The 18,474-nt window shown below is 35.4% G+C and overlaps 1 protein-coding gene across 12 annotated transcripts; it reads left to right on the top strand.

Moving 5' to 3' along the window:
• Positions 1–3,595: 3,595 nt before the first annotated feature.
• LOC133724950 (serine/threonine-protein kinase BLUS1) lies at positions 3,596–16,124 on the top strand. Of its 12 annotated transcripts, none has more exons than XM_062151871.1 (21): positions 3,597–4,167; positions 4,521–4,775; positions 5,762–5,886; positions 6,102–6,146; positions 6,253–6,334; positions 6,421–6,489; positions 6,586–6,756; positions 6,860–6,925; positions 7,716–7,784; positions 7,864–7,986; positions 8,152–8,222; positions 8,372–8,608; positions 9,991–10,100; positions 11,606–11,709; positions 11,777–11,833; positions 12,742–12,903; positions 12,984–13,032; positions 13,120–13,178; positions 13,873–13,931; positions 14,023–14,081; positions 15,782–16,124. In XM_062151871.1, the coding sequence occupies exons 1-20, from the start codon at positions 4,009–4,011 to the stop codon at positions 14,072–14,074; spliced, it is 2,124 nt and encodes a 707-aa protein (XP_062007855.1). In that variant the 5' UTR covers positions 3,597–4,008; the 3' UTR covers positions 14,075–14,081; positions 15,782–16,124. The 12 variants fall into 12 exon arrangements, 8 of the variants coding, with proteins under 8 accessions (XP_062007860.1, XP_062007855.1, XP_062007854.1 ...); XM_062151870.1 differs by lacking the exon at positions 15,782–16,124 and adding an exon at positions 14,167–14,434; XM_062151872.1 differs by lacking the exon at positions 15,782–16,124 and having other exon boundaries at positions 11,606–11,700; positions 14,023–14,434.
• The last annotated feature ends 2,350 nt before the right edge of the window (positions 16,125–18,474 follow it).

Below are 18,474 nucleotides of genomic sequence, written 5' to 3'. Positions count from 1 at the left end.
TTCCTTCCTGTTGAGTGTGAAGTAGTGTGCTTTCATTACAAGTAAGTATATGTAATCATTATTATGGATAGCTAAACAGCTTCTTAGCTGTTTACCTAAGAGTGAGGCTCTAGATTCTGTATCTGAAGTATATGTTTGAATAAATAAATTCAGTTTGTGCCCAGTACCCTGTCACAAAAATATTTTGTTATTTCTGCACTTATGTTTTGGTAACAGTAGCAGTTAAGAAACAGTAGTAGTCTTTATGTTTTGCTATAGAGACTGAACCCTTTATCATACTAAGCCAGCAGTGATTCCGCCCTGTTAGTAGCCGCTTAGACAGGAAGTCGTTAGGTGAAATTGTGGCATGTTGAAGGCTAGTCCTTAGGCTGATACTGTGTTTAGTCTGGAAAAGTAAAAATTAAGCTGATACTGTGTAAGAGTTGATACTGTGTAGAAAGTAAAAGGAGATAAAAAGAGAATAGTGAGTGTCCTTAATTGTATAAGGGAAAAGGTTGTGGACTTTGTTGTCAAAAAACTTGTTGTCTGGTAGTACTTTGTAGTTAACCCAAAAATAAATATACTAGAAGTTGTGGGTGGCCTTAGAGACGAATGCACCTTCTGCTAACTTGGCCGTCATGGTGGCTAACCAATGGCAGTGCGACTCGTTGGCAACAACGTTTATCTGGTGGTCTTGGGTGCAAGCTACTTGGAGTGCAGCCGCAACGCTAATGGAAACAATCTGGTCGACCATCGACTAGTGGTTGGGACTGCTTAGTTGGTGGTATGGTCCTGCAAGTTGATGGCTATCTAGTGGGCTAGGGTTGTTTTTCTAGGTCGAGAGCCTCAGCGTATATGCAGTTGGGCTTGGATTATTTTGCTTGGGCTTTACTTTTTAATTTTTCTTTTTATTATGTAAAAATTCCTCCTCTTAAGAGGAATGAGTTGGTTTGAGTCTTTGAGATATGTCGCTAAGAGTACCGACATTTTTTGTGCCTCTTTTTATTATTCCATGTCACCCATGGCCTAGTTTTGGGTGCGTTTCATTTCCCCCTAAAAAAAATGAATTACATAATTACACTTTTGATAACCCAATTGATCGAGTGGGTATTCAATAAATGAGTTGACATCAATCCTAATAAATAAAAATTTGATTGGCTTTATCAAATTTGAATCACAGCTACATATTAAAACCAGCCAAGATTGTGAATCGGAGGTCCTAGCTAGGGTTTTCAATAAAGGTTTGGGGAGGTGATTTTCTTCTTGGCAGCGCTTGTCCGGTGGCGCCCCAATGTCGGTGAGGGCCTACGGCTTCGTCGGCGATTAGAGGCTGCTACTGGACAGGAGTGTGATGGGTTGGTGGTGGAGGATGTGATGCTGATGAGATTTATTACCCCTGCTTTAATTTGGGTGGCGGCGGCTGTGCTCCTTAGGATGTTTCATGCCGGATCTGGGCAGCTATGGTTGTGTTACACGGGGTGTGGTTGTGCAGGTGGTTGTTGGAAGGTGGTTCGATGGCGAAGGTTTGGGTGGTAGCAGCTTTGGTGCTTCTCGATTTTGATATTAGTAAATTGGTACTGGCGCCGATCCGGCAGGGAATGATCTTGGTAGTAAGGCGGTGGTTCATCTCTGTTGATCTTTGGATTCCGATGTTATCTATTTGCATTTTAGAGCTGTTTAGTTTTTGGTTTAGTTTTTTGGCTTAGTCTAGTAAGTCCTTACTCTTTCGAGCTAGGTTTTAGAGTCTTGGCATGGTAGTAGCGTCATGTCATTCTCAAGAATTCAATTTACCTTCTTGTGGTCAAAGTAATGGGGGGAAAGCTCCTATACGTGGTCTGGTGGTTTTGGGTCATTGTGTCAAATGGAGTATTTTTCTTCTTAAGGTTGGCTGTGAGGATGTACTTTGACTCCTGGGTCTGTGTGAATGAAGTGACGTTGATATGGCGTTATTTCTGGAGATTACATGTTTTACTCTCGGTGTTTTCTTGTTGTCAATGTGGTAGTGACTTGCTCTTGCTTGTGGTCTGGTTAGTTTGGGACATGGTGTTGATGAAGGGGGGAAGTGGCTGTTCGTAATGTTGGTTGCAGGGATTTATCGAGACTCTCGGAAGTGGTCTTATTCTGTAGCCCGAGTTGATGGGCGATTAGTTTGGTTAGAAGTTGGGTCCGTTTGGCTCATAGATGTCATTGTGGATGACGAACTCGTAACTGAGGTTGTTGTTAGGGAGGAGAGTGGGGAACTTATGTCCAGCACCAGTCATTCTTTTTTTTTTTTGTAATCTTGTTATTCTTGAATGAGTGGTTCTAGTTGGACCTCCAAATTTGTTATTTGGACCTCGTATACTTAGTACACCTCTAATTTACTTTTTAGAATACTTGAAAAGCTAAGTAGACCTCCTTATTTTTACTGAAACACCCTTGAACATAAGATACAATAATCTATTAATCTACTTTTTATCTCTATCTTCAACCACGAGAATAAGAATGAATCAAAATCACATGATATTGCTCTCTTATGAGTATGTCTCTCCTCCACCAAAATTAATCAGAGGGTTGGTTCTTGATCTTGATATGTTGCTAGAATCCCTTTGAATTTGCTAAAAGAAGGATTTCAAAGGTTTTGGGTTAGAAGATTGAGTAATAACTATATCATAATATTCAATTAATTTAGTTTAAGAAAATTTCAAATAAGATTGTTTTGAATTTACTTTTGTATTAAATGATGGGCTATGTATATAAATTATTATTTTTACTTAGTTGTTTTAGGTAAATTATAAAATTATATAGTAATATAAGGAAATTCCAGAAAAAGAAAAAACCAATTTAATTGAATGTTATATTTGGGGAGGTAAGAAAAGTAATTTTTTTCTTCATTTTTCTCACTCTGTCCTTATTTGTCTTTTCATATGACTTGACAAAGTCTATTAATAACTTAAAAAAGTTGGAGGTCCAAATATCAAATTTGGAGGTCCAACTAGAACCACCCTTCTTGAATACAAGGTTTTTTTTTTTTTTTTTTGCATTCTCAAAAAAAAAAAAAAAAAAAAAAAAAAACAGTCATAAGAAACAAAACCAAAAGAACCATATTTGAATCAAATGCTTCAGCAAAGCAACTGAATGGTGAAAAGAACCCATCAGCAAGACCACCACAATGAGCCTCTTGAATCCTAGCTTCTGCAAACCAGCACCCCTTCTCCCCCTTTTTCTTGGCCAAAAAAAAAAAAAAAAAACTGAAGAGGAAATGGAAAACAGATAACACATGTTTACAGAGAAATTATCCAGGTTGCTGGTTTGGACACTGACATTGGAGTGCACTTCATGGAGGAACCACCTCCACAAGTGATGCCCTTCCTGCCTGATGACTCGTGTGGAAGTCCTAGATTTAGGAACATAAGTTTCTGGTTAATTTGTAGTTTTCTTTGTGTCTGGGTCTTTTGGCTCCCAATCATCCAAAAAAATGCAAAAAATAAATGAAAAACACAACTAACACGCAGAAGTCACGTGCTACCCGATTTTTTCCAGAGAAAATTGACTGTCAACAAGTGGCGGGATGGTGCATACAAACGTAAGGAAGTCTCTCTCTCTCTCTCTCTCTCTCTCTCTCCACCGTTTTAGCGGCGATCCGATACCTTCGTTTCTTCCATTACTTCTCTTTCCAAACCCAAATCAACAAACTGGAAAAAAGGAAAAAAAGGAAAACAAGAAAGAAAAAAGAAAATTAAAATAAAAAATAAAAGGAAACCTTTTCATTCACGAGAAAGCGTTTGACAACAACACAAACACCCCCCAAAACACAACAACCTCGTCGTCATATCATCGTTTTCTTGTATTCAATGTCTTTCTTTACCTTTTCCTCGTCTTTTCCTTCGCTCCTGTGACCGTCATTAAAACACACTCAAGATGCATCTCTCTTATTCTTCTCTGCTTCTGGCTCTCTGTGCCATCCATATGATGAGCTGCTGCATTGGTATCTCTGATTTGGTTTAATCCAGAAGAAGAAGAAGAGGAAGAACATTTTGGTCAGGATCGATGGAGAAGAAGAAGTATCCGATAGGACCCGAGCACTACACGCTCTACGAGGAGGTCGGCCAAGGTGTAAGCGCCTCCGTACACCGTGCTGTATGTAAGCCCTTCAATGAGGTTGTTGCCATCAAAATCCTCGACTTCGAAAGAGACAATTGTGATCTGGTACCAAATTCAATGCTTTTCTTTATTTTCTAATATTTCTTTTGTTATTGGTAATTTGATCCATGAATGATAACCACTATATATGTGAGCAATAAAGAATTGATTCAGCTATTGCCTATGAAGCTGGTTTCATTTTATCATTTGGTTTGGGAATTGGAATTGTTCACGGGTTACTAACTATGCAATAATGAATGGATACTTAGAGAAGTTGATGTAGTGTGTAGTTTGGAGATACAGAAACATTTAGCTTAGTTATATTGATAATGATCCAATTGCAAATGAGATTAGGTATTTGGATAGATGATCCATGAAATATCTTGTAACATTGTTTCACATGTGCTTGCTTTCTACAGAATAATATATCACGTGAAGCGCAAACAATGATCCTAGTTGATCATCCTAATGTCCTCAAATCACATTGTTCCTTTGTTAGTGATCATAATTTGTGGGTTGTCATGCCATTCATGGCCGGGGGTTCTTGTCTTCACATTTTGAAAGCTGCATACCCTGATGGTTTTGAGGAAGTAGTTATAGCCACTATATTACGCGAGATTTTGAAGGGTTTAGAGTATCTGCACCATCATGGCCACATTCATCGAGATGTCAAAGTAAGCTTGTTTTTCTTCTACCCTTATTTTGATAATAATATGTATGAAATATGAGTCGGTGTTTACTTGGTTCTAGAGTTTTATTTATGCTTTGACTGCATGACTAGTATGACAAGTGTGGCAAGTTGTTTTGTTGTTTCATTACCTTGAAGTTGGTAGTTCTTGTTAAAACCCATCATATATATGACTGTCTTCAAGTTGCATTTATGTTTCAAAAAATATCGAATCTTTGTTTCCTGGAACATTTATGATTATTATGACCAAAGAAAAAAATGCACAAGCGTTGTGCCAAGTTTGTTACCTTGTCATTTTAGATTTACTATGAATTTTTCAATGAGAATTTTACAAGATGCCTCAGTTTATTTGTGATGGTTTTTCAAGAAGTAAGTTGCCATCAATGTATCTTTGTATCGTGATAATTAAGTGTTTATGCCGGTTGAAAGTCTCAATATTCAAAATCAATGGGAACTAAGCTAAATGCTCTTTTTTTCGTTTTACTTGTAAATAGATGGTTAGTTTTTTATGGTACAGTGAGACAGGTACAAAATACTCTTCTTTATCCATTTCTATACTACTAATTGAAAATGATACCCTTTTCTTGTCTCCAATATGTCAACAACCAATCTTTCATTTGTGTAAGTATCATTTTATTTCACTCCCGTTATTGCTGTAAATTATTTCTCATCACTACTTAATGCCTGCAACCCATTTGTACCAGTATACAATTCCATTAAACTGTAGATCAATAGAGTCATCTCCAACAGAGTTGTTGCATATTACCCAAATACATATTTAGTTTCAATCTGTATACATAAGGATTTTACTTCTTTATTTAGTTGTGCCAAAATAACACACTTAATTTTCTACTGGTGAAGACCATTTGTTTTTTTTTTTTTTTCCTTTTTTGTTTCTAATTTTAATGTAATTATTATACAATTGCACACCTCAGCTCCTTTTCTTTGCACTATCTCTAAATTCTTCTATAGGCTGGGAATATTTTGATTGATTCACGCGGTGCAATCAAGCTTGGAGACTTCGGTGTCTCTGCTTGCCTTTTTGATAACGGTGATAGGCAACGGATGCGGAATACATTTGTGGGAACACCTTGTTGGTATGCTTGCTTTAGCTACTTTATGAGATTTCCATTGGTGATAACTTAAACTATCTCACCAGAGGAAGTCACTAATAGCTTCGATTATATGAATCATGCATAAATAAGAAACTTTAATTTAAATGGTCCAGAAAGAATAAGCTTGATTCCTTCGTCTTACTTTTCTCAATACCTTTTGTTTTACGAGTAACAGATTGTTCCATTTTCTCTTGTAGGATGGCACCAGAGGTTATGGAGCAACTACATGGTTATGATTTCAAGTCTGTCTGTTTAAAATTGTTTCAACTCTTACCGTCTTTTTTTTAAATCTTTTGCCTTTTTTATATTTTTTTTGGTGTTAAGGTTTGGTTTGGCTTAATCATGTAGGGCTGACATCTGGTCTTTTGGTATAACTGCATTGGAGCTTGCCCATGGTCATGCTCCTTTCTCAAAGTATCCTCCAATGAAGGTGCTTATCAATTGATACTGTATCCTTCTATGAGCATCTTTGAGCACATTATGAGTTCATTGAACTTAAAGATCTGCTGGTGGTAGGTACTGCTTATGACCTTGCAAAATGCACCGCCTGGTCTTGATTATGAAAGGGACAGGAAATTCTCCAAGGTATCTACTGAACAATTTTGTATTGATTTTCCTCCTCAGATTGTGGTTACGTTACAAGAAATGCTCATTTGTTGTTCTAATTTTCCTCGTCTATAGTCTTTTAAGCAAATGATTGCTAGTTGCTTGGTAAAGGATCCTTCAAAACGACCTTCTGCCAAGAAGTTGCTGAAGCATTCTTTCTTCAAGCAAGCTCGGTCAAATGATTATATTGCACGAACACTTCTGGAGGGGCTGCCCGCTCTTGGTGATCGCATTAAGGAATTAAAGGTTAGAAAATCATTTTTGCTGATGTGACTCTTGAAACTTATTAGTTATTTCATGCTATGTTGATGGATATTTTGTACTAAAAAATGTGTCTTCCCAATTACAGAGAAAGGAAGAATATATGCTTGCCCAAAAGAAAATGCCAGATGGTCAAAAGGAGGAACTTTCGCAGGCAAGAATTTGCTTTCTTTAATCAATGAGAATAATAATGGATAGCAAAATTGAAACTGTGAATATTGTTTGTTATTGTGCTTACTTTCATTAAGGTAATGTTCCTTAACAAGGTTAGATTACATCACTTTTTAAATCATATTTTCATTACCATGACTAAATTAGTTGGTTATATAAAATTAGATATGTTGTTTATCTGTTAAGCTTTCTTTATAGGTTAGATACTTTTTGTGATAAACTGAATCCTTTACATGATATTCTTGAAAAAATCATCATTAATGGGTGATTAAGTAATATGGGCTTCACAATCAAAACCAATTGACAATGGATGTTGTTGATCCTTGAACATTTTTTTTTTTTTAAGATTTTATGAATCTAGATCACTATTAGCATTTTACATATGTTTTTTAAGTAGGATCACCAAATCATCACTACTAGATTTATGCTATATATTGGAAGTCTTTCAATTTTTCATGTCAATTTGCGGTTGGCTTACTTTGAATAGCTTGTAGAATAAATATAAATGAGCAATTAGTGGTCGGAACTTCAACCTTGAGGATATGGTTGTAATTGTATCGTAATGTTAAATTTCAATCACCAATAACAGGTGACAGTTGAGCATGATCATACATTTCGTTGTGTATTTTTTTTTTTCCAGATTTTATGCATCTCAATTAATGTTAACAATTTCCTGTGTGTTTTCTATTTAAGATCACTAGGCTCAGATTCTTGATATTGACTGTCTTTTGATTCTTGCCATTTTATTGTGGTTGTCTTTGAATTGTTTGTAGAATGAATACAAAAGAGGAATTAGTGGTTGGAACTTCAATCTTGAGGATATGAAGGCTCAAGCTTCTCTGGTAAACATCCATTTAGTGATCATTGTACGATTACTAAAACTTTGAATGGTGGTTTTAAGTATGTTTTTCTTTATATTAGATCCAAGATGTTGATGAGCCTACTCCTGATAGTAGTCAGATGGGGAGTTCTAACTCTCTGAGTACTCTTGATACGCAACAAAAGCAATCACAATGTCAAAACTTATACCCAGTTGCAGATACGGTATTTTCTTAGATTTGATTGAATTAGTTTAGCGTTTTCTATTTTTTTTCTTATTCTTTTCTGTAAACAGTTCTCATACAGATATATAATTTGCATACATATCTGTAGTAGTTTTATGTTTTTTCTTTTTGTGTGTGATATTGCTTATGAATTGTTGTTTCACAGGAAGATAATGATGTGATTCCGAACCAACAAGCTTCTCTTGCATTTGTTAACACGACTTTTTATGATGCCAGGTATTATTCACCTAAAAATTCTATACTATAGTTTGTCTTCCTAACGTAAGATTTTTGAGTTTTGATTCTGACAAACAGAAACAAAAGTTGATGTATGAGTGAGTTGCAAGACCTATTATCCATAATGTTTGAATATTTTCATATACCAGAGTTAGAAATGACAAATCGGATGATGACTCTAGCATAGCCAGTTCTGGCCATGAACTACATATGTCAAGGAATTCTTCACCTCATAGCCTTGAAAGCAATTTGAGTGAAAAGCCTAATGTAGATAACATTGGAAGAATGATGGATCCTATGGCTGGGAATACTCATCATAAAAGGCAATTCTCAACGGGCAGTTTTATTTTGTCAGAAGTCAATGATACAGTTACAAAAGGAGAGAGGTATCTCTCTCTCTCTCTCTAATTATTGTTTGATTTTTACTGAATGACCTAGTTACCTTGTAATTTATGATTACCATGTTCAGAGCCCACACTTTTCCCCCCTGATTCCCTACTCAAATTTTGGTCCCACATCTTGCCAAGTAAACACAAATACTATACCCCATATCTAACTGTAAAATAAGTTTCATTTTTGTGAGGTCACCATGAATTGCTATTTGCCATTTATACTATCATGCTAATAGAGTTATGTGAAGTTGTTGTTATGGTGTAAAATGGTACTTTTGGTAAGGGTCAAATCAGTTGGTAGCAGATCACTCTGAAATTCTTTCCACCTTTTCATAGGAACCAGAAATTTATAATATTCACTAGACATTGGATCAATAGGAAATTCAACAAATGATCACTTATTATAAGTGATCACTCTGAGATCTAATTATTTCACATCCTTTTTTAACAGCTATAGCCTTATAACCATCCTTGATATTTATTGTTCAGCAACTTTGTAGGTCAATTTTGTATATCAGTATCTGCCAACCTACTATGAATTCTTTAGTCATTTATTGTAGAGTTTTTATCACCACTAGATTCAAAACTTTCTTGCACCGGACAAAATGATACCCAATTTTCAAAAGTGATCAAAATGATACCTAAATTTTTAAAAACAAATCAACTTGATACCCAACTTTCATAAGTGATCAAAATGATACCTAAAGTTTTAAAAAACAAATCAACTTGATACCTCGGTTTACTTTTTGTAACTTTTTGTTAAAATTGATTATGTGTGGTGCGGTGTTTTGTGGGGTTATAATAATATTTTACACAAAAACTGTTTTTCAATTATTTTTTATTTTACTTTGCTAATTCTCTTGTTCTTCTATCTCTCTCTCTCTCCCCCCCCCCCCCCCCCCCCCCCCAATTTTTCTTTGTTTCTTTAGAAGTTGGGAAACATCCAATTTTATTTGTTTCTACGATCGATGGAAGAAATTGAAATTGCATGGAAGATTTTTTTAATTCTATAGAAGAAGAAGATTTGGTTATAGATGGTTGATGGCCCTTTGACCACAAATCACTTCAATTTTTGGGCTTGATTTTGCATTTGATTTAACAAAGAAGTTAGAAAAAATAAACCGAGGTATCAAGTTGATTTGTTTTTAAAACTTTAGGTACTATTTTGATCACTTATGAAAGTTGGCTATCAAGTTGATTTGTTTTTAAAAATTTAGGTATCATTTTGATCACTTTTGAAAGTTGGGTATCATTTTGTCCGGTGCAAGAAAGTTTTGACCCTAGTGGTGATAAAAACTCTTTATTGTATTTTCTATTTACTATGACATGTATGTGTGTATATATTTTAAGTTAACTTGAATTGGTGGAATCTTCAGTGAGAAATTGCAAAACCAGCCTCAAAGTCATTCAGATGGCATTGCAGCAGTTCCACAACCAGCAGATGATATGCTTTCAGAGGTTCCTCTTAAAGCATCTAAATCACCAGGCATGTTTTAAGACTTTAAGTATATGGATTTTCTCTTGCATTTATATAGGGGGGTGTGTATGTGGGTGTGTGTGTACTATATGCATACTTTTGAAAGAAACCTAAGGAATTATTTCTCAACTGTTATGTCAAATGTAGACGATGTAGATGCATTCCATGTGAGGCACGCTCCATATCTGATCTAATATCTCAGAAATAGGTATAGAATCTCATAATGCATTAGACAAAGGGTTTTAGAGGCTTTTGTTTAGAAATAGAAAGCTACAGCTTCTTGAGCTACAAGATAGCATGGTAATTTGGTACAAGAGGATTTTGGTAACTTGCTAGGTCTTTCTCTCTTAAGATAACTTTTTACGGAGGATGCCGTTGCATCTGTTGGTATGAGATAAACAAGGCCCTAATGCTAATGGGACTGTTGTGGTGATTTGGGATCAAATTGGTCCTTAGAGTAGTGTGTGTGTGTGTATATATTTACATATATATGATCTATTTTTTCGGGGAATTAGTTCCTTTACTACTAGCATTCATTTAGCTCTGGGAAATGAGAAGAAAAATTTGGGGAGCTAGCTCAATAGATTAAGGAGTGTTCTGTGTACCTATTATATCCATGTCCGTATAGGTGTATCCTGTCCACAATGTGGAAGTTGCTGCCTCTTTGGTCTCTTTTCATTTCCAATGGGCTGAAATTTTAATTTCTGGAAAAATTTAAAGGCTATTCGAAGTGGTGATTTTTTTGTCCTTCTAATTTAAAAGATTTAATTGAATATTTTTTGACCTAATAAAGGTCCTGGTAAGTTCGGTTCTATTTGGTTGATTCATAAACTATCCCTTTCTTGTTCAATCCATCTGAGACGAGAGTGGCTCAAGTAATTTTTAAGTCACAAATTCTTAGTTGGACTATTGCTTATGGAAGGGCTAGTAACTTAGTACATGTGACTATTTTCTATGGGGAGGTCTAGTAGTAGTGTCACCGTCTGGTTTATTTAGTGCGTAAAGATGTAAAGAGGAAGCTACTATGCTGACCACTTTTGTTCATGGTCCAATCACAGCGAGATTGTGGCATGAACATGCAAGGTTGATTGAGAATTTCTGGCCTCTTACATATGCATCCTCATGAGAGGTTTGTGCAGTTATTGTGTATTTAATGTCTCTGGTTGAGTTTTACGATTTCTGAAGGAAAATTTTTGGAATAGGTAGACTTGGTGGAGAGTTTATTTTGGACTTCATTGTGGGCATTTTTGTAGAGATATTTGTTTTTCCAGACTAGGGGTCTAACCATGTCTTCTGTGATTTTGTGCTTTCGTATTATGTATTTGCTTTTTAGTTTTATGTAGCTAGCTGTTATAGATTTTCGAGTGCCTTTAGCTTTATGAAACAAGTCCTTTTTATAATGTAAACATCATAGAATAATTATTCCTTGAACTATTGTACACAAACAAATGTGTATGTGTGTATCAAACCCCTAATTTCATTCTTAAATAATAAGATTATTGTTATTGATGCAGCAAATACTGATGAACTAGATGAGAAAGCAAAGGCACCAGTTGTTCAGCAGAAAGGACGCTTCAAAGTCACATCCGAGAATGTTGAACTGGAAAAGGTTGTTTCAGTAAGTACCCGACTTTAAACTTTGTTTGCATGTGAAGACTGTAAATAATTTGGCTTTTTGTTTTCAGGTCGTTCCTATTCCTTTATTGCAAAAGAGTCACAGCTTGCAGGTTCGTAGTTTTGAGGTTAGCACAATTGTGCCAAAATACCTGTTAAGTTCTTGTATCAGCTGCTTTGTCTATGCTTTTTGTCATTTACATTTTAGACATAAACCTCAAACTAATATAATGGGTAACAACTTAATTGTAACTTCGCCACACTAAAACAAACAGACAAATAAAGTATCATCGCTACTCCTATGCAAGGCATCTGAACCTCTTTATCCACGTTATGGATACCTGACCCTATGAGAGCACCTGACAACTCCTTCAGGCACATGCAATTCTCTTATTGCGGGTATATCATTTTTTTTTGGTGGGGGGGGGGGGGGGGGGGTGTGGTTGGTTTACATCTAAGATGTTTCCATGATTCAAATTCAGAGCTCTGTCATATAACCTCATGGTATTAGAAGTGTGACAGAAAAGCTTTTTGAGATAATATTTAAGGTTGCTATTTCCTGATGACTGCTACCTTGATTAAAAAAAAAAAAATTAGGGTGCATAATCTTATTTTAACATGAAAATCCTCTCTTTTGGTTTACTTTGTCAATGATCATATAATTCTTACCTTAGACTGCATTTTCGATCATAGTTTTCATATATCAATGGAACGTTTCTCTGAATCTAGCGTTGCTGAGTTAGTTAATAAGAATATCTTTGTAAAAGGAGTAAAGCTATCATTGTATATGTCGAAGTTAGAATGGTTGTGACATTATGATTTGTTTTCACCATAAACTAGAACTCAAATCTGCGTACTAATGCAGCTTCAGAGTATTATGGTCGGTTTCGGACCAGTTCCCTATCAAAATTCTTTGGATACGAAAGTCTTGGTTCTAGAATATAAGATGGCCTACATGCCTATTAAAAATCATCAGAAGAATATTGTAGATACTACTTTTACTGAATGTCCTATGGAAATGTTCCTTGTTATGTAGGTGATTAGCATGAATCCTGCAAATTCTCTGCAATCAGCTCTTCCATCACCCTTACCACCATCACCACTAACATCACCTTCTGATGTCATCTCACCAGCTCTCTCGGGCTATTCTCTTTTCCCTTTGTTAAACTCTATTTTGCAGACAAATATTATACAAAGGGTATGTGTTGGCCAATTATTTTGTACTTCTCTATATCTCAAGTATGATACACATTAATTCCTCTATATTCCGCTCAACAGGAGAATATTCTTACTTTAATGAAGCAAATTGCTCCCGGAGATTTCACAGGTTCAACCCAGTGTTGCCAATTCATTTTAAACATTTTTCAATTACTTTAGGCTTATCCTAACTTACTGTTTCAATAATTGACTTCAGCCAACCGTTCAGCTGATGGAGGATCCACCCAGGCTACTAATGGGATAGAGAAACCTTTGGTACGTCCTAAAGGCTTTCATGCTCTCCCTTCCAATATAATTTATAAAACCTAATATAAATGCCAAATGAATTAATATAAGAAGTGAAAGATAAATAAAACTATACACTCACTTACCCAACGTTCCATTTTTTCTATTTTATATTAATAAAATCTGGGAGTAGAAAGTCCAATTAGCTGGTGAATGACTATAGAATTTCTTGTGGTCTCATACTCTATAGAGTGCTAGTGCTTAACATTCTTGGGCTCGGTGGCTACTTAGCTAGGCCATGGGGTCAAGGAACTTTAACAGTGACATACAGAAATAAAGAAATTGTGTTATAAATTTACAATTGAAGCCAAATTTCACCATCAGTATGTTCTTTCTCAGTGGGGGAGCTAAGGGGTACTGCCGCTCGGTAAATTTTTTTCAGAAAAACCAAAAACCTTATACATTACCTGCATGAAGAGTCGAATCACTGACCTTTGGTGTGAAAGAAGCTGGGCAAACCATTATGCTGCATATGTTGCTATTAAGGACAAACAATATAATTATAGCTTAACATAGGAATTTAGCTCACCTAAATTTCTTTTCTTAGCTCCCCCACTGTTTTTTCTTTTCTATATTAGAGCATAGTTGTTATTTAGCTTTACTGAGTTGATGTTAGGTGATTTTTCTATACTACACACACTAACCTGTGTGTGTTTGGTTGCAGCCTCAAGCTAATGAAAGGGAGACGGAGTTAGTTAATGAAATATCTGAGTTGCATAAGAGGTATAAATAATAACAAACGTACACATGCAGATTCATTGTTTTGTTCTTCAAATGCTAATAGTTTTGGATGTTGGTTTGGTGTATTGTGTAGGCTCATGATTGCCCAAGACGAGCTACAAAAATTAAAATTAGATCCGGCTTAATACTGAGGTTAATATTTTACATGCTTTACTCAAACATCTCAAAAAATCTCATGTTTTAGTCATGGATATAGTTTCTAACGCATTACTTTCAGGTTCCATTATCCAAGTGCTGGGACTCAAGTAAAACAATACTGAAAACTGTAAGCAAAAAGAAAAAAGAAATAATATATGACTAGCTAACAGGTGTATCATTAAAGATAAGAGGCATATGTCGTTAAGGTGCTGTTAATCTCCTTTTTATAGGTTTCCCTCTAATTTAATTAGCTTCACTGATGATGTTAGCTGTTTTATAGTTGATCTGGATGTAAAGTTGTATATATAGATTACGTTAATTATGTAGCATTTGTTTTTCTTCTATCATACATTTAGTTTTCATTTTCACCTAAAAACCTGCCTCTTCATTTCCTTCGACTTCTGATGATAAATGTTGTCAAATTCATCTTTGCTTTACTTGATTCTAGTAAAAGTTATATTAAGTTATATTTTATTCCAAACACCATTTATTTATTTTTTGTAAAATCCCTACTAATGAGGAGCCATGTAGGAGATGGATAATTATAGACTTCAAACTGTAACTTTACGTGAGATATCAATAATGTACTTGTATATCCAATTGTTTTCGGATCGTGACATTACCAGTCTCATACTTCTATTTAGTTTTCTAATTTCTATATATTTTCATATCTTTCTTATTTTTAGCCTCTCCCTTGATCGCAAGTAACTCTTACTTATCTCATTTACTTGCAATGTTTGTGTTTCATGTTTCTAGGCGCCTTATATTTTGCATGTTTTTGTTTCATGTTTCCAGTAGACCTATAGATCATGGAACATAGGGTGGTTTTAGTTTTGGTTTGTGGTTTTAGTTTATCAATTACGGATATTTCTCTTAGCTAATTTCATTTTTGACCTCCCATTCCTCTGACTCTAGGTTGTTTATGTCCCTGAACTTTTAATCTTAACATGTATGCATTTATACTTATCAATTTTAATCAATGATCTCTGACCAATAAGTTTTTCATTATTCAGATCATCGATCCCACCCATGAAATTCCAGCAAAAAATATAAAAATTTGTCCTACAAAATAGTCCAAAGTGCAAACCAAAGTTTCCACCCAACCATATATAATGTCGTTATTAGGTTTGTCCATGACCATCAAATAACGGATGATTAAGGTGGCAAACGGGCAGCTAGGCCCGGCATGGCATGAGCGCGACACGTTTAAAATCGGCACGGTCCATTCTAGTGTGCTGGGATGAGCTGAGTTATATTAGCTTATGGACTTGGTACGGCTCGAGTACGACATATTGCAGGCTGGCCTATTACCGACATGAAACTTCCTTCCATTTTTAATAATATAAAAAAAAATTAAAATGATGAGATTTGAACATTAGATCTATTTATTCAAAATTTCTTGACAATTTCACCCTTGCAATTCCATTAATATTGACATAGTGAAAGAAAACATTATATCCTTGTTTTAACATAAGTATTTTTTTTCCGATTATATTTGAAAAGAGAGAAAACCCTAGCTTTGCTCTCCATATCGCCGCACATTTCTACTCCCCAATTTCTATCAATGCTCGTCTGGTGGTGGCTGCGCATTGATTACACGTATTTCTATGCGCATATTGCACTATAAATATTAGAATTAAGCTAATCTTTAAGTCAATTATTATGTAATTAATTCATTTTTATTTATTGTGTAGGAAATAAGCGGATTTGCTGAAATCGAGAGAAAATGATACAAAAATAGAGCAATTCGGAGTTTCAGACAAAAATACGAAATAGTCGGTGCTGGTCAACCGTGGTCAATGCCATTAGTGAAGCATAATCCCACTGCCTCTGAGAATATGTGCGAAAGTGCATGGAGAAGAGAAAAGAGCTTCTTAAAGGAGTACAAAGGAAGAAGAAAGAAAGGAAGAAAGGGGAAGAAGAATGACGTCATGCACCACCATCATTTTCTTCTCTTCTGCGCAGCCTTTTTTTTTTCCTTTCTTTTTCTTTCTCTCCCTCTTTCTTCTTCCTTTGTACTCATTTTCGCTTCTTTTCTTTTCTCCATGCACTTTTGCATGTATTCTCGGAGGCAATAAGATTACGCTTCATTAATGGCATTGACCACGATTGACTGGCACTGTCTATTTCGTCTTTTTGTCGGAAACTCCGAATTGCTCCATTTTTGTATCATTTTCTCTCGATTTCAGCAAATCCGCTTATTTCCTACACAATAAATAAAAATGACGTAATTACATAATAATTGACTTAAAGATTAGCTTAATTCTAGTATTTAGAGTGCAATTACGCGCATAGAAATGCATGTAATCTCCAACGTTGGTCAGGCTGACGTTGTGGTGTCGTTGCCGGACAAGTGATGTTTCTAGGGCGTGCTTCTTAGTTTTGAGACAGTTTGGCTTAGAGGCTGGACAGGGATGGTGTCATCAGGTTCGAGTTGCTGTAGATCTGGGATGGATGGGGTCATGGGCTCTAGTTCAAAGGGCGACTTTAGGTGGCGTGGCCGGTTTTGGTATTGTTCCAGGCGGCAGCTCGATGGCATCATGGGTTTTCTATGTAGCTTAGGATGCTGGGGACTTGTTCCGGGTAGGTTCTAGCCTCGTGCTGGTGGTTTCTGGCAATGTCAGGGTGTCGACGGATCTGGTGGTGGTGCCGAGAGCGTGGTCTCTTGTTCTGTGGCTCCAACGGCAGTGGCAGTCGTGGCCAGCTGTTTAGGCTTTAGGTTGGATTGTTTCTTTGGAACATTAGGCTGCTAATTTAGTTAGTTGTTTTTATTTCTAATAATTCCCTACTTGTGTCGGGAGCTATGCTTAGTATTTAGTGAACGTCAATGAGTCTCGATTAATTCGCCTAAATCTTTTGAGTTTTCTCTCTTTCTTTCTTATAGTGGAATGTAAAAATCATTAGGAAACTATATTTACTAAGATTAAAAAAGTATTTGAGATTTATTTATTTTATTTTTCTAAGTAGTTAAATAAAATTAATTTTTAATTATAAATAAATAAATTTAAATACATAAATTAAAAATTTTAAATCGTGCTTAATATTAGGATGGCCTAGCACGAGCACGGCTCGGGCCATGGGCTGGGCCGGGTTGACATTCAAGTAAATGGGCCTGCACGAGCCCTAACACGATAATGAATGGGCCGTGTCATCCCAAAATTAGGCACGATTGTAAACTCGTCTCCACTTCATCTTTCATTTGGTTTAGCATTGCACATCATCTACTATACGCAGAGAACCAAGTGAAAATGTTTTAGGGTATTTCTAGCATATTTACTTTTTCTTCACCTTCAAAAGACCATCATAACCTATAGTCAGCAATAAATTTGCCATAATTACGAGAGAAAATTGTCAAAGTCAAACCCCCTTTTTTTAGATTAATTTTTTTTTTTGCAAATCTAAAAGTTATTTTTATGTGCTTTGGACAAAAATTTCCTCATTTTAATGGTTAGTAACTGTACATTTAATAGTAGATACCAAAGTGTAACACTGTGCTGAAAATGAGTCACTGTAATGATGTTAATCAACGTTTAGTGAGTTAAAGTGTCAATTAACAAGTCAAACATAAGGATTAGAATTTAAAAAATTAAAGAAAAAATCAAACAAATATTTGAAACCTTCTCAAAGGAGAAAAATTTTGATTGAAAAAAAGGATGGAAAATTCCTCATTTAACGATGTTATGGTGTAAATTAGTAATTTGTGCCAACTGCCAAGTAAAAGGTACTAATTTTCACAATTGTAAGTTTGGGATGCAGATCGACAAATACGGCCAACTTCAAGGGCATATTGACAATTAAGCCTTTGTGATTTTATGCCAAATATAAATATAAAATTGTAAAGAGTAATTTATACACATATCTATTTTATCAATACACACCCTTTAATTTTTTTGTCGATTTTTTCCCAAATTTTTCTTGTTTACCATTCCTCTCCCATCCTTCTCCTCCTTTCTCTTCTCACATCAAATCACCGCGATTCTACTATTTTGATTTACTCTTTTTGCAAATTCTTAAGGCCATGCTTTAGTTATGTTTTTTTTTTTTTTTTTTTGATTTTGAGTTAGTATTTGGGTTTGAAGTGATATTAATCTCTAAAGAAAAAAAGAACTAATGCATCTCCCACATGGGAGAAGTTAATTCCAACAATGCTGCTTTTAATTTTCAAACCATATCTATGATGATTTGCAATCCTAAAATATATTTTGTTCCTCAATGTCAATTTTTTTTTTTTTAGACAAAATCTTCAACTTCTATTTGAAATTTAAAACAACCAAATTTGTAGTGGTTTCATTTCTTCTTAATTTGGATCTCTCTCTCTCTCTCTCCCCTCCCTCTCTTTCTCTCTCCCCCTCCCTCCCTCTCTCTCTCTCACCCTGTCGGTCCCTCC

Source organism: Rosa rugosa, chromosome 1 (genome assembly GCF_958449725.1).
Source record: "Rosa rugosa chromosome 1, drRosRugo1.1, whole genome shotgun sequence".
NCBI classification, from domain to species: Eukaryota; Viridiplantae; Streptophyta; class Magnoliopsida; order Rosales; family Rosaceae; genus Rosa; species Rosa rugosa.
Note: the sequence above shows the minus strand (reverse complement) of the source record. Positions and strands in the feature narration are given on the sequence as shown.

What these genes read in the sequence shown, in the direction of transcription:
- LOC133724950 (XM_062151871.1), top strand. Translation starts at nt 4,009, where the DNA reads ATGGAGAAGAAGAAGTATCCGATAGGACCCGAGCACTACACGCTCTAC. An exon ending in TGCAGGTTCGTAGTTTTGAG is followed by an intron (nt 11,834 to 12,741) that starts GTTAGCACAATT and finishes CTTGTTATGTAG; the next exon opens with GTGATTAGCATGAATCCTGC. An exon ending in AGACAAATATTATACAAAGG is followed by an intron (nt 12,904 to 12,983) that starts GTATGTGTTGGC and finishes TCCGCTCAACAG; the next exon opens with GAGAATATTCTTACTTTAAT.